General features: G+C 43.7%; 1 protein-coding gene and 1 long non-coding RNA gene across 2 annotated transcripts in view; both read right to left on the bottom strand.

Annotated features, from left to right (window-relative positions):
- LOC143443215 (uncharacterized) overlaps positions 1 to 9,425 on the bottom strand; it is a 133,378-nt gene extending 123,953 nt beyond the window's left edge. Inside the window, exon 1 of the long non-coding RNA XR_013111981.1 lies at positions 9,377 to 9,425. This is a non-coding gene — a long non-coding RNA (uncharacterized LOC143443215). The remainder of the gene's footprint in view (positions 1 to 9,376) is intronic.
- A 1,538-nt stretch (positions 9,426 to 10,963) lies between these two features.
- Positions 10,964 to 13,745, bottom strand: Otud1 (OTU deubiquitinase 1). The gene has a single exon (XM_034510830.2). The coding sequence runs from the start codon at positions 13,472 to 13,474 to the stop codon at positions 12,122 to 12,124; it is 1,353 nt and encodes a 450-aa protein (XP_034366721.1). The 5' UTR covers positions 13,475 to 13,745; the 3' UTR covers positions 10,964 to 12,121.
- Between the last annotated feature and the right edge of the window lie 1,576 nt (positions 13,746 to 15,321).

Genomic DNA, 15,321 nt, shown 5'->3' with positions numbered 1-15,321 from the left:
CTGGGGAAGAAAAGAGGTAGAAACTTGCTGAAAATGACATTTTTTGAAACCTTTTTAATATCTCAGGGGCACAGCCTGCATCTGCTTTATCCATAGCATAGTTGTGACCAACAGAAGGGATGAAGAAAAACCTTTTATCACTGAGCTACACCCTAGCTCTACACAAATGTGAAGTCAGAAGAGCAGGCTCGTGGCACGTGTCTGTCATCTCAGCACTTCGGAGGCAGTGGCAAGTACATGTGAGTTAGATGACAGCTTGTTCTACATAGTAAGTTCCAGGCCAGCCAAGGGACATAGTAAGACTCTGTCTCGACATTCAATTAATTAATTAGTTAGTTAATTTAAAAAGTCAAGCTAAATATTGACTAAAAGAAAACATTTCAAAATGAAAACTAGCCAATATCATTGTCTTCAAAAGGACCTACAACTTTCAAATTATGAGATAAAATTCTGATGTTAAGCATTCCAATGCAAAAATGTGAAGAGAAATATTTATATTAACAAATAACATCAAGGCCTACTAATAAGCAATGATATGTAATGCCAACGTAATCTTAATGAGGATGGCTCAGAAGGCAAAGATCTTTGCTACATAAGCCTGGCAACCAGAGTTCTAGCTCCAGAGCTACATAAAGGTAGAAGTATAACCAATTGTACAAAGCTGTTCTCTGACTTGGCTATAGACTCTGCTCAGCGTGAAGGACCTCACACTGGAAAGGCAGCTCAAAATATGCTTTGAACAAAGAGCACTTGGCAAAGAGGATGCTCCACATGTATCTCTGAGCTCCCTGAGTGTGTCCAAAGACCAATCCTCTGGAAGATGCCCAGCCTCAGGAGTCCCATCCCTAAAGAACTTTATCAATCACAGAGGACTAACTTGGATCCTAGGAAAGGACCCTGGAGGTTGCACCATGCCCAATGAAGCGGTCTCTTAGTGTTCTCAGACACCTTGATTCACCATGCATGTCCTCCTCCTTCCTTCCCTAGGCTGAGTGTCTACCACTATCAAGGAGCCCTAAGTCTTTTCTCCTCTCCCTACAGCTCACAGCAGGATTTGAGCTTTAGTCAGTTGTCCCTTCTTACAGTTCATGTGTTATGGGACTTCCATGAATAAATGCATAATTGCCTTTTCTATTAATCTGTCTATGTAAATTTATTGCATAGCTCAAATCTATCTAGATTGACACAGCAAGATAATCTTTTACTACCTGAAAGTGCATGTTAGTTCACTGTTGTAATATATTATCATAGAAGTATATATTATTCTATATAGAAGTAAATAATATATTATATATACTATAATTATTATATATACACTATTGTATATATAGTATTATAGAAGTAGATATAAAATCCACTGGATTCTAATTCTATACTCTGTTCATAAGATACATACATACATGATGTTATTTATAATTCAATACCACTGTGGCTTCTGAAATAGTGATTGGTTCTATCACACAAGTGATGAAGCAAGGTCAAGAGGTTAATCAATTTACATAAGGTCATGCATGCAGTAAGCTCTTCAGCCACAATACAAACTCCCCATTCACCAGAAGACTCTGCTCCAAAGAAGGCCCTAGTAAGCAAACCTGTGAGCAAAATGGGATTATAGCCTCTTAATTATTAAGTAGATAACTATTGATGTACACCCCAAGAGTTTACACCACACAGCACACAATGCTTATCTTCAGGAAGTCAGTATTTGCTGACCCTTTGCTTCCTACATCCAGAGAGTGTTTTGTCTGTTTCTGAAGTTACTCAGCACATCAGTGTGGTTGGCCCTGATGCCTTCTGTCCTATCATCAGAGTCAGTTTTCAGTCATTGTAATAAAAGGGCTGAGAAAGTCAACTTAAAGGGAGAATTATTCCTTTTGGTTTCGCTTCTGAGGCTTCTGTCTCTGGCTTGTTCACTCCATTGTTTGGGGCCTTAATAGGAGAGGCAGAACATTATCTGTGGGTGGTGGTTTGATGCTTGGCCCAGGAAAGTGGCACTATTAGGAGGTGTGGCCTGGGAGGAAGTGTGTCACTGAGGAGGGTGGGTTTTGAGGTCTCCTCCTGTGCCAAGGCTCCACCCAGGGCAAATGACAGTCCCCTTCTGCTGCCTTCAGATCATGGATCAAGATGTAGAACTCTTGTCTCCTCCAGTACCATGTCTGCCCACACGTTGCCTTGCCTTGCACTATGATGATAATGGACTGAACCTCTGAAGCTGTTAAGACAGCCCCAGTTAAAGGTTGTCCTTTATATGAATTGCCTTGGTCATGATGTCTGTTCATAGCAATAAGACTCAAACTAAGACACTGTGGAAGACTGTAGGAAAGCAGAAGAGCTCACATCAGGCAGCTGGGAAATAAAGTAGGAAGAGGCAGAATTCCAATGTCCCCTTCAAGAGTATGCACTGATGACCTAACATCCCTATGGTAGACTACCCACTACCCAAGCACTCCCCAATACACCATCAACTAGTGACCAACACCTTTAGCATGTGAGCCTTTGGGAAACATTTAAGATACAAAATCAGTAGATAAAACAGGACACCAAATCCTGACAGAGATGGGCCGATGATCTCCAGGTACCCTCATTTACTGAGGAGCTATTGGCAATGCTCCAGTGGTTGACCCCACACCCATGCACATATGGGCAGCACTAACCAGAATTAATGGGTTATAAAATAAGACAGGAAGTTAGAAGTCGGGAGAGGGAACGCTGGGAAGCAAACGGGTATGGAGGAAAGAAATGGGGCGGGGTATATATGAACACATTTCATTGCATGTAATTTTCAAATTTTTTTCAAAACCTATTTTTAATGATGGCTCTTAAATGCTTTAACCTCCCTTTTAGCCCATGATCCACCAGAGGTAGTGAGAAAGAAAGGATATTGAAGGGGGAGGGGGGATCTGTTTAGAAAGGTTCTTTTGAGTAACTCCCATCTGTGTTGTCTGGAAATTGGCAGTTCAGTTCACAGGTCAGCAGTTGGTAGCTCAATCCACTCACAAACACTTCACAGAAATATCAGCAGACAAGTTCAGTAGCGTCAGGTTAGCAGCAGCTGTGCCACAACCTAGCAAGAACAGCTAGAATGGCCAGAATGGCCAGAACAGCCAGGCCTCAGCCTTGGCATAAGTCATCAGGACAGACCAACAGTAACGCCAGGAAAAAATTCTCAGCTGCACCTTTCTCTGGAGAGTGATGATCAGACACAAGACCAACAAGCATTTAGCTATGCAAGCAAGCCAAGATCAGCCTCTGTCACTGTCCACTGGGTCCTTTTTATACTCTCTACAAACATCATGTGTTCTCCATGGATCTTACCTCAGCACGTGTGTCTCCCTGACTTCACTCTGCCCATCAGCCTGAGTCTAAGAAAAATGGCAAGAAACCACAGCACAGCACCATAAGTGTTTCAGTGCATTTCTCTCTGTGGAGTCCCAACAAATGGAGGCCAGTTACACACTGTAAGGCAAACCAAAATGTGTGTCGTTAGCAAAGAATCCTTTATCACAAGTCCTTTCATGTGCTTGGTTTAGCAGAACATTCTTTCACCTTTGTCTGCTTCAGCGAAACATTCCTTCACAAGTCTGCCTTACAGGACAGCCAGGGCTACACAGAGAAACTCTGTCTCGAAAAAACAAAAACAAAACAAAACAAAAAACAAACAAACAAACAAAAGTCTGCCTTAGCCTTTCACCTGTGTCCACTTCCTTCACGTGTTTGCCCCAGCAAAACACCATCCAACACAACTGACTTTCCAAAGAACCCTTAAATTTCCACTTCAATGGTATAGATATTTGAAGTTCTCAAAAATAATTTTTTAAAGCAAGGCATACTAAACAATGTGGTTACTTGTCTCTATTCTCTAGAGTCCATATAGACAGTACCATGCTGAAGAGCCATTATATTCACGACAGTTATCACTTTCTTCTTCTTGACTACTTTTGATTGATTTCTGCTAAGAATATGTGACCCAGTCTCCAAGGGGAGCCCCCCTCCTCTTCCCTAGGACTTGGGTGACCTAGGACTTGGGTGACAAGGTTTGTTATTATTCCCTTTCTGTGTGCCAACCCATTCATGATGATCCTTAGTAAGTTTCATTTTGGAGGGTTATTCCCATTGTTAAATCCTAAGTATGACCTTTTTATAGGGCTTCTTGCCCACTCCATAATGCAGCTCCCTCTGTCTTCCTTCCTGGGGAAGTGGACGAGAGCAAGGTTTAATCTTTTTTTACATATTCAATTTTGGTAAGTTAGTAAAATTATCAAGGAAAAATGAGTGTTCACAAATATTAGCGAATAAACAAAAACTGATTATAAGCAAATCAGACTACATACAACTATTCTAAAGGAAAAAATCACACAGAAAATTAGCAAATAGAATCAGAGAGAAAATGCTCAACAAAGTCTGTAAAGAACCTAAAGAGACGAAAAAATGTTTCTATATTGTTCTTTCTGAAGAAAGCCAGGCTTAAATAGGACACAGATTTTTTTTTCAAGACATTTCTGATACACCACCAAAACAAAACAAAACAAAACAATTAAGAATAGAAGGAAATAGAAAACTAGTTTAAAAATATGGACTGCTTTGCATGGGTACACATGATATGTGACAATTACAGTGTTGAGGGGTTCATAATATCCTAGGGCCACCATAAATCTACTCTCATATGAAATGACATAGTTTCATTACTTCCAAAATACTTCAGTATTCTATATCTTCATAAAGACATGTAAACTCTAAGTCATTTTTAAAGTAAAAATTCAGAAAGACTGCTACCCTCTACTGTAATTCATTCGCCTCTTTGTACAGTGTTCTGACCCACAACACTTCCAGGCATAATGTACTATATGGTAGCTTCCCAATGAGGAGGGGGGCAGAGGTCACCAGTGCCATCCTGCCTCATGAAGCTAGATGGAGATGTGATAGTGGTGACACAGCTTATATCATGCCCTGGTGACATGTCTGGGAAGCAGTACACCATGCCAACCCACATGGCTCCCTTTACTTCCATTAGGAAACAGAGAAAAAAAAAAAAAAAAAATATATATATATATATATATATATATATATATATATATATATATATATATATTTGTTACAGTAGCCTGGCCTAGCTAATGTAACCATCTATTCTTATAGAATCAAGCCATCTTATAAATCAATTAAGTCAGCTCTTAGCAAATTGCTGTCCTCCAGAGGTCTCCAGCTTCTGCCAGGTAAACTGGAAAGATTTAAAAAAAAAAATCCCAAAGAATTAGTTTCTTTTTTAGAAAGTTCAACCTAGGGGCTGGAAAGGTGGCTCAGTGGTTAAGAGCACTGACTGCCTCTTCCAGAGGCCCTGAGTTCAACTCCCAGCAACCACATGGTGGCTCATAACCATCTGTAATGAGATTTGGTGCCCTCTTCTGGTTTGTGTCTGAAGACAGAAACAGTGTACTCACATACATAAAATACATAAATCTTGAAAGAAAGAAAGAAAGAAAGAAAGAAAGAAAGAAAGAAAGAAAGAAAGAAAGAGAAAAAGAAAAAGAAAGTTCAACATGTAGCTGAAATCCCCTCTCTTCTCTGGCCTAGAAGTTCAGGTGAACTATTGCTAAGGCTTCTACTTCAGGTACACTCTATTTTATTTAGACAATAAACATGGCTTACAATAAAAATGTCATTCAAAGATTACTCCCCCTTTAGATCTAGTGAACTCTTACATCAGGCTGGCTAAGGCAGGGAAGTGACTACCACAAGAGGGCATTCTGGGTGTTCATCCCCTCAGCTGTGGCATTTCCTCCTGCTTCCATCCCCCTGACATCACCAGGCTTGCTCACATTTCACTGCCGGCAACCAAAGTGTGAACACTTCCTGTTTGTCATTAGAACTGAAAGTCTCTTTGGAGTTCATTTTACAGACTGGCTGCACATGTGCTACATGACATACGGGTGGGAACTACCTTCACAATTAACATGGAACAAATCAGGAGCTGTCTCTGTATACACTGCCCACCTCCTGGCATCCTGAGTTCACAATTACAGTTAAAAAATTCTGGCCCAAAGAATAAAAAGCTTCATAAAGCTCTCTCTCTCTCTCTCTCTCTCTCTCTCTCTCTCTCTCTCTCTCTCTCTCTCTCTCTCTCTGTGTACACCCACATACAAGAGTGTATTTTCTACTTTAATTGCTTTAAAATATTAAATGCACACACACCCCTGGGATCAAGTCATCCTCTCTTCAAATCACCATTGTTTATATTTTAATTGTCAACATATGAATGTGGGTACCTACTCAACTATTCAACATCTCAATATGAGAAGAAAGTAGTTTCCTCTCATGGACTTGAGGGCTAGGGACATGGAGGACTAGCTCGTTTCCAGGATAGACAAAATCCACACTCATTCAAAAGCTATTATCAAAGACATTCGCAGGAAGCAGTCAGGTCTGTACCCAAAGTGTTTGTGCACAGTATGACATGGAGTCTTCTGTGAAGGCTGAAATCTGCACTACTTCAAAGTTAGGAGAATAGTGAACTAAACACAGACATGTATAAACAGAAAGGAGGTGATGGCAGACATGTTTATGAATGCTTATCTCTGCAAGGAAGGAAGCAAAGCTTTAGGCAGTTTGTGACAAATTGGGCTAATTTTGAGGATTAGTACAGCCCGCACTTGACATTTAAATTAAGCACTGCATGCATGCATTCAGAAACCTCTTCAATGGTCAAACCCACAATACCATCAACAGCTACCAAAGATTAGGTTAAGGGAGTGGGGGAAAAAACCAATCTCCAGTAGACCAAATCTACAGCTTAAGCATGTGACTCACAGGACAGCCCCTTGTCCCACACTAGAAAAAGTAAAACCCAGTTAATTCAGAGTTAATTCTAATGAAGTCCAATGTCTCTAACCAATATAGGACATCACAACGGGAAGTTAGGAGCAGAGAGTGACAATTGTGAGAAACCAAAATGTTTGTCAGGGACAAGTAAGGGGAAGCTGGTGGAGGGAGGTCCCAGGAAGCTGAGACCCTGTGTAGCAGACACTTGTCAGCCACCCACTGAGTTCTACAGCAAAGGACCCAGTCCAGCAGAAGCCTGCCTCTCTGGGATGCACAATGTGAGAAGATTAAACCAACTTATTTTCTAAAGGCACACAAATTCTTAAAAAATTTAGAATTCCATCTAAAGCAATTACTTTGTTTGTCTTAACATTTTTATACACAAACTGACCATTTATTTAGAAATTTCAATTGTGAGAAACAAAACTTGGATTACGTTTTACGAAGAGTGATCTGATAACAGTGAATTCTCTCTCTGATCTTTTCCTCGGAGAACAATTGCCAGTGACCCAATTTACAGCAGAGGAAATACACTGACAGTTTTGATCTGATTCGTGCCACTTACCCTGGCCCCATTGATCAACTGGCACAAGCATGCTGTCAGTGCTACTGAATACGCCATCCTGAAAGAATGCTTGAAATGCGTCCAACATTTCAGGCCAGGCTATAGAGAGGAAAGAGTGAGCTAGAAACATCTATATTCTGGACTTTGTCAGGGTATCCTCATCCAAAGCAGGCCAGACTGAGACTCAGACCAGAAAGCGCCTTCTACATGAACTCAGATTGACTGGAGTTCTGTATAGTTCCATCGGTTCTTAGGTGCTTGAGAGGTGACACAAAGATAAATTCAATTATTGCTAAGTCTGATTACAGAATTCTAATACTTTGGGGCTAGGAATGAAGCCCAGTGGTAGAGTGTGTACTTAGCATACAAGACACCCCGGCTATAATCCCAAATATAGTCTTTTTTTGTGATTGACCATTTTAAAGTGCCCAAATAATTTCATCAATGATTATACCCAGAATTTTTAGTAATTTTCCCATATCATATCCAGCCACTAGTTCAAAGTTCCTATTTCCATTCAACTTATCCCCTCTTTCAGATGCTAAGTACCTTCTCTGTAGAACCTGGGAGTCAGCTGTGGACATAAATAGCCTACACCCACTCTACTTATGCACATGGGAATAAATATGTGAGGTACATATATTCTGGCTTTCCAGCGACTATCTGACATAGTCTAGATACACTTCCATGTGACGACTGTTAAATCAATACATGCTACACACCCACTCCTGAACGTATCAGGTATGTCTGTCTTTGCCAGCATTCTGTTGCTCTAACTGAGAACAACAGGCAGGCCTTATCTCACAGTTCCGAAGTCTGGAGAGTCCAGATGCAGCATGGCAACTGTTTCCAAAGAGGCCCTTCATGCTATAACAAAACACGGCTGATGGTATTAACTGCAAAGCAGAGCAAGACGGCAGACAGCCACTTTTATAACAAAGCCAGCCCCTCAATATCCCAATAATTCACTAGCCCAGTTAGCTCTCAAAGACCCCACCTCTCAAAATGGCACATATGGCTGGGGACTATGTTCCCAGCACACTTTCTAGAGGAGGTTCCCAACCATAAGCAACAACACAGAAAACTTCATAAGAACGCTTTCCTTCTCGGATGCCTTGCCAGCTCTCCCTTAATACTGTGGTGAATTAAGAGAAAAATATATGTTTCACTGAAGCGGTAATATTACCTCAAGATCCTATTTTTGTTTTTATTTGTGGACAAAAACCACAAAGAAAACCTTTTATCATAGGGCTGGTTACACACCAGAGCAATCTTGATGGTCTTGATCCATGAAATATGGTTTGAGAGGAAAGCTTTGTATATATAAATGTAATGAAAGCTCCCCAGGCATGTTACCTATAGTGATTTAACACCCAATCCCACCAAATACATTAAAACAGGTACATTTTATCTCCAAGGAAACACCTGAGTGGAAAATGAACAAGATTCAGATACTACACTTCTGCCAAAATGCTAAATTTCCCTGCCGTCTCAGATTTTAGGCAGTAACCAAATGCACATTAATAATTCTTTTATCATACTTTTAGTTACTTTTGTTACTTTTAGTAACTTTTTTTAGTTACTTTTGTTCTTCTGAGGTAGGGTCTTGCTACAGATCCCAGCCTGACCTAGAACTTCCTTTTAGCTCAGACTGGCCCTTCTGCTGCTCGGGCTTCCCTAGCAGGATTTACAGATGGAGATCATTACATTCAACCATTTTATCACAGCTTTAATCTACATGCCACTAAATAAAATATTCAAGTTAACAGTATGATTTTCTCACTAACTTACCTGAAAACAATTGTTGGGATTATTTTAGATCTTATCCTTACCATGATTTAGAGAAAAATAAATTCAAAGTCACAGCATCAACTGTCTCCTTCATGGGAGGTTCTGGGTCTTGACTGCTTTGCAAAGAGTAGCTGAATGAATAAATGCTTAATAATCTGCTTGTTAAAATAACTGTAAAGAAGAATAAACCTTATTATCACCTACCTTTCCAGATGTTCATGTCCTGCGCTTGGTGATCCAAGCTTGTCACTACTGACAGAAAAAAATGGCCCAGCAGGGGTAGAAAATAGGAAATAGAAAGAAGTGAATACTGCATTTCCTTCTTCAAAGACAATAAAACAAGCACAAAGCCACACACAACAAATGGGTTCGTAAGCAAACTTTTCAGACCAGACAGCTAAAAACCATCTCATATTCCATCACTAAAAAACAGTGTACAGGTAAGAAAGGTTCCTATTGACATCTCACATGAAAAACATCACTCAGCCCCCAAAGATGTAGAAATATACACATTGGCTGAAGCTGACAATTGCCCGTGTGTATTGCACTCTATCTCACTACCATGTCATCTTAGAAACTGTGTCAAAATCCTCACACTTTCTGGTGGAAACCTATGGCCAGGGATCCTGATTTGAAAACATAGTAACCTACTCAGATCAGTAAAAGGCTTAAGGATACTTTGAGGAACATCACCCACTCTGCCTTCTGGCATAGGTTCTCAGCATCTCCAAAGTTCATAAAATAAATAAAGCAGTGGCTAGCCGCATAATTCAGATAGCATTTGTTCCTGATCACATTATGTAACCAGTGGAAACACAAAACTTTACCTAATCCACAATTAACATTTAGATTTCTGATAATTTTTTCTTTCCTTGATAACCAACATAATCCTTCCAAGCATGTAGTTAACAGATTCCAGTGTCTGCAACTGTGGTATCTAAGCAATCTACTGAAAATAAATCTGAATTAGCTATTGTTATTCTGCAAGATACCTCACATCCAATATTATATACACAGACAGGTGTGGTCTTTTAATCTATTTGTGTTGCTAGAACAAAACACTTGAAACTGGGTTAAGTATAAAAGAAATTTATTCCCCTTTTAGAGGCTGTGAAGTTCAAGAAACTGCCCTGTTTCTTATCTGATATAGGTCAGTTACTTACAGATAGCGACCTCCAGGCATCCATGAACTGCAGAGGTCCAAAAAAGGCCTAAAGCTCAATCTTCCAGCTCTTTCATGAGGATTATTTCATTTAAGGGGCCAGAGCCCTCATGACTTAATCTCTTTCCAAATGCCTCACCTCGTGGGAATTGTGATTTTTGAAGGGGGCACATTTATATCTCAAAATGCATTTTAGAGCTAAATCTGGTTAACACATTTTAAAGTAGATTTGCATTGCCATGACAACCAGATTAGGTAAATTCTAGACACAGAATTTGGCAACTCTGTTACAGAAAAGTCTATGCCAAAAGAGTGGGTCACAAAGTATGACATTTAATTAGACTTGGGCTGTTGAATTACACTTCCTTGTTCATTAGCCACCGGGCACAGATAAAATTTGATAGAATTATAATTAGAAATAATAAGAGCAATTTCTTGAGTCACTCCAACTTTAAATTTTATTTCATTGTGACTTACCCTTTGATATGACTAGACTTTCCCATTCCTGTGAGAATATGGAAAACCTCTCAGGATTCTGGGACATTTTTACACTTGAAAAAAAAATGTGTACATTTTTAAAAAGTTCTTCGAGACTTGGCTACTGAAAAACCACTCTATCCAGAAAGATGTAAAAGTATACATTTTATTCATTCATTCCATCAGCTGAGAACTGCTATATTGTACAAATACATTATTGTACAAAAAAAAAATCACAAAATGTTACAAAATAAAAAAGTACAAACTGCATTACTTAATAAATACACTAAAAGTAGTTAAAGTGGCAACATAGATTTTTTTTTTTTGGTTGGAAACACTGTTTGACCCAGCAAACCATACAAGCTGTTTACATTTTTTACATAATACAAAGTGAATTCTATTTTGCCTTTAGGAAGAACTTTAAAACGACAGAATATTGAGACAATAGCGTCCTGCTGAAAATAGTGATTGAAACCAAGAAGCTGTGTAATGCAGGAGGCTGAACTTCTCACAAAATTTCATAAATGCCTTTCCTAAGTTGATGAATAAAAAAAACACAATCGAGACCACCAGACAATCTACTCTATAAACATCAGAGTACAGAATCATCATTCTGCCATCAGCAAATAGCAGACTTCTATTCAAGTAAGGCCTGGTACTGTCATTTAAAAAAAAAAAAAATCGTCCCAAAGCTATCCCTTCCTTAACTGTCTTCAAAGCGGATCATTTATTTAAAAAAATAACATCTCCACCCAAACAAATCGGTTTGTTTCATCAAAATGGAATGGGCTAATCATCTGGTAACATAATGTGTCATATCCATTTGAAATAATTAAGAATTATGAAACATTTCAACAATAAACTAACTACTAAATCACAAACTGAAATTAACTTCATAGAAAGCACTTCTCTGGATTCTGCTTAAAAGCCGTTTCTCGCTATTGGAACACGTCATAGATGAAAGTACACCCATTTTTAAAAATGTGCAAAAATACATTTTTATAGAAAATAGACTACCGGGAATGAACAAATTCATACCGTGAGACATCAGCTTGCAAATTAAGTAGCGCTCACTTTATACAGCAAATTATAAATAGCAGTAGGCTCACCCAAAGCAATCAGGAAGCATCATTCAGGTGCCCAGCAACCTGCGGCTCTGAGAGGACATTCAAAAACTGATTAAGGCATTACACCTAAAGCCAGTCTACTAGGAAATTGAAAAGTGCCATTACCCTAATTAGAGTTCGTGTGGTTCTCCCAACACAACTGATGTACGTCATTTCCCCCAGCTTGTCAGGTCCTCAGACTTTTCAAGAGCATGCATTTTGTTCAATATACATTTTGGACAGGGATATGGCCATGGACTTGGCAAGTTCTTCATCGCGTTTTCTCTGCATTTGGGTTTGCTTGCACCAATTGTCATACTCTGGGTTAGGGTAGGAGTGGTCAAAAACAGCATCATAGTGTCCATTGCTGAGCCAGCTGAGCCAAATACTGGGCCTTAGAGAATCCTCCGGTCCCAGATAGTGGATCATGGTAGACACGGTGGGGCTCTCCAGCCTCCCTCCAGTAGTTAAGTGTATATTCACATTCAGCATCTGCCCCATGGCCAGCAATTCGGGGTATCCGGCCCATGCCCCATCTTGGGCAGCAGCGATAATAAACTCCCCCACGTCGCCCTCAATGAGGGGGCTGAAGTGGTCGAGGTGATCTGCGATGTAATGCACAGTCTGCTCCCTCAGCTCCCGGTGCAGGCTCTGGTCCCCGTACACAGTCTTGCTGACAGCTCGGTAGAGGCAGTTGCCGTCGGGGATGATGTGGAATCGGTACTTGTTCCTCTGCCTCAGGTACTTGTCCTGCCTCTCCACCTCCGCCAGGTACAGGGCTAGCTTCTCGTCCCTGGGATCCGCCCGGGGAGCGCCTACGGCTTCGCCCTCGCTGTTCTGGGTCGGCTCGGCGCTGCTCCGTGCGGGTGCGGGGACGGGGTGAGGCTCGGCTTCGGGATCTTGCCGTCGGTGCGCGTCGGTCCCGGAGGCGTCGCTGCGACCGCTCGCCCGGTCCCAACCTCGGGGACTGCGCTCCGCTCGGCGCTCCTCACCCCAAGGGCCGGCGCCGGGCTCCGGGACGACGGGGGCCGGTGCAGGGGCCCGGTGCTGAGCGGCTGCCAGGGCCTGGCGGTGCTCGCTCAGTCGGAAGTTCCTGTCGGGCGCTTCGCGGGCGGCGTTCGGGGCCGCGGGCTCGTCGGGCCGGAGCAGCTCTTCCAGGAGCCAGGTGGAGGAACCGCGACGCGGCGGCGCGGGGGCTGAGGGTGGCGGCAGCAGGAGGCGCTCGGCGCCCAGGGCCCGCACGGCGATGTGCGCCGTGGACGTGAAGTGCGGCGGCAGCGGCGGCTTGCCGCACGCGCCGGGTGGGGCGGCGGCGGTGGCGGACCCGGACCGCTCGAAGCAGGCAGAGAAGGCGGGCATGGCGGCGGCGGCTTCGCGTGGTTCGGTGGCCGCGGCGGGTGGGCGCTCTCCGGTATCCGGCTCCGGGGCGGTGGGCCCGGCTGACTGCAAGGAGACCTTGAAGGCAGCGGCGGCGGCGGTGGCAGCGGGCGGGGCGGCGGCCGTGGGGCCCGGAGTGCCCGCAGGATAGTGGGTGCACACGCTGCTGTAGAGCTGCATGGCCGCGGCCGCCCGCGGCCCCTTATAGCAGCGAGCCCGGCTTGGAGACACACCCTCGGGCGCAGTGCCCCGGAGCCCGAGAATAGCGCTGAGCTCAGCGCCGCGGGCCGCCGCGTCAGGAGCCGCGAATAGCGCCCGGGCCGCGACCCAATTCGTGCTGCGCCACAGCGCGCGGGCGGTCCGAGGGCACCGGAGGGCGCGCGCTCGGCCCGGGACTCGGGCGCAGGACGCTGCCGCGGCTGTGCCCCGCGCCGGCCGCTGGGGACGGTTGGAGGAGCTGCCCGCTCAGCCGAGCGCCGCCCGCCCGCAAGCAGGATTGCAGCGCGCGGATGGTAGGAGGCGGGGCCGCGCTTGTTTACCTCAGGCCGCGCGGCCGCGTCACGTGGTCCCACAGGAATGCGCGCCCCATTCAAGCGGGGCCGCCCCGCCCCTCGGTGGCGGCCTCATGGGCGTGGCAGGAGAGGGCGAGGCGGGGGCTGGGCTACGGACATGCGCATTGAGTGCGCTGCCTACCTGACTACGGTTGCTGGCTGCCGGGTACCTGGGTTGCCGGGTCTGTGGGTCGTGCGTCTGTTGTGTGACGCCGTGGCGGGACCGGCGTTGCTGGGGCAAACGACTAGGTTGGAATAACGCGTTTCTTTAAAAAACTTCCGGACTAGGGACGGAGCTCTGCCTGCAGGGCCAATGGCATTCACCAACTTCTTGAATCGGTTCCTCCGAATTACGTGTTTGGGTCTGGTCTACACGGTCTTGCTGCCCGGCTAAGCAAAATTCGACGTTCCTGCACCGCTAACTTAAGTCACCTAGGAAATGCATGGACGAAAGGAGGGCTTTCAGACAGCCTTCCTCGGAATACCAAATGCTTAAAGCCTTTTGAAAGTAGATCGCGGCTGCTAAACTTTGAGGCAAGAGGTGGCACACAACCTGTATTCTGGAACAGCATAGCAAAATGAAACAACAGCTTGAACTGTGCTTCCTGTGCAAAGGAAAGCCAGAATGTTATCAAACTGGTACCTACTTGCAGTGACAGTACTTTTGCCTTATACTGAGTTTCAATCCAATATTAAATTTAGTTTCCAGATATGCAGATGGAATTGGAGGCTATTTCTTGGCATGAAAAAACAGCCTGCAGGTTGTGTTACCTGCGTGCCACCATTCCACTGGAACGTAATTTCTGCTTGTTACTAGGGTCTCTCATTGAAGGTTCTTAGATGCCTTAATCAAATAATTTTAAAAGGCTCAAAAGGAAGCTTAGGGACAATTTTACTAGTGTTTGATAGGGTAGGCAATCTGCTAATCTTGGCAAGTGGCCACAGAAGGGAGGAGGGGAAAAAGGCCATGCTCTTTTAAGTTAGGACTGGAAAAGGCAGGCCAGCAGGTTCCGCAATGGAGTTTGGCCAGCGGTTGCACCTGTAAGGGATGGAGCAACCCGCCTATCAAGGCTAGAATGGGTGTATTCTAAACAGATAATCTGTGCTTCCCTCTTATTTAGCCCATTGGGGAAAAAAATTGGACATTCCGTGCGCCCATCCGTGTGTCTCTCAATCTCCCTCTCCCTCTGTCTCTCTGTCTTCCTCTCTCTCTCTCTGTCTCTGTCTCTGTCACACGTCTCTGTCGCGCGTTTTCCCTACGAATCTATCTCCTGCTGGGAGAAAAAAAATGGCTGAACCCCTGGGGGCAGGGAAAGAAGAAATTGATCTTCTAGAGATGACCTTTCAGGAGCGATTTGGAGCTGAGAGAGAAATGGGCTGGGGACCACATTTGCCAGTGTTTAGTTGGGCATAGTTCTTGTTTTGTATTTAAACCTCACCCTCAGGAAACTCAACTCCAAGGCAGAATTTGTGGAT

Source organism: Arvicanthis niloticus, chromosome 8 (assembly GCF_011762505.2).
Source record: "Arvicanthis niloticus isolate mArvNil1 chromosome 8, mArvNil1.pat.X, whole genome shotgun sequence".
Lineage (NCBI taxonomy): Eukaryota > Metazoa > Chordata > Mammalia > Rodentia > Muridae > Arvicanthis > Arvicanthis niloticus.
The sequence above is the reverse complement of the archived record's forward strand: the minus strand, read 5'-3'. Positions and strand labels throughout refer to the sequence as shown.

Coding starts and splice junctions, on each gene's coding strand:
- Otud1 (XM_034510830.2), bottom strand. CDS start 13,474: ATGCAGCTCTACAGCAGCGTGTGCACCCACTATCCTGCGGGCACTCCG.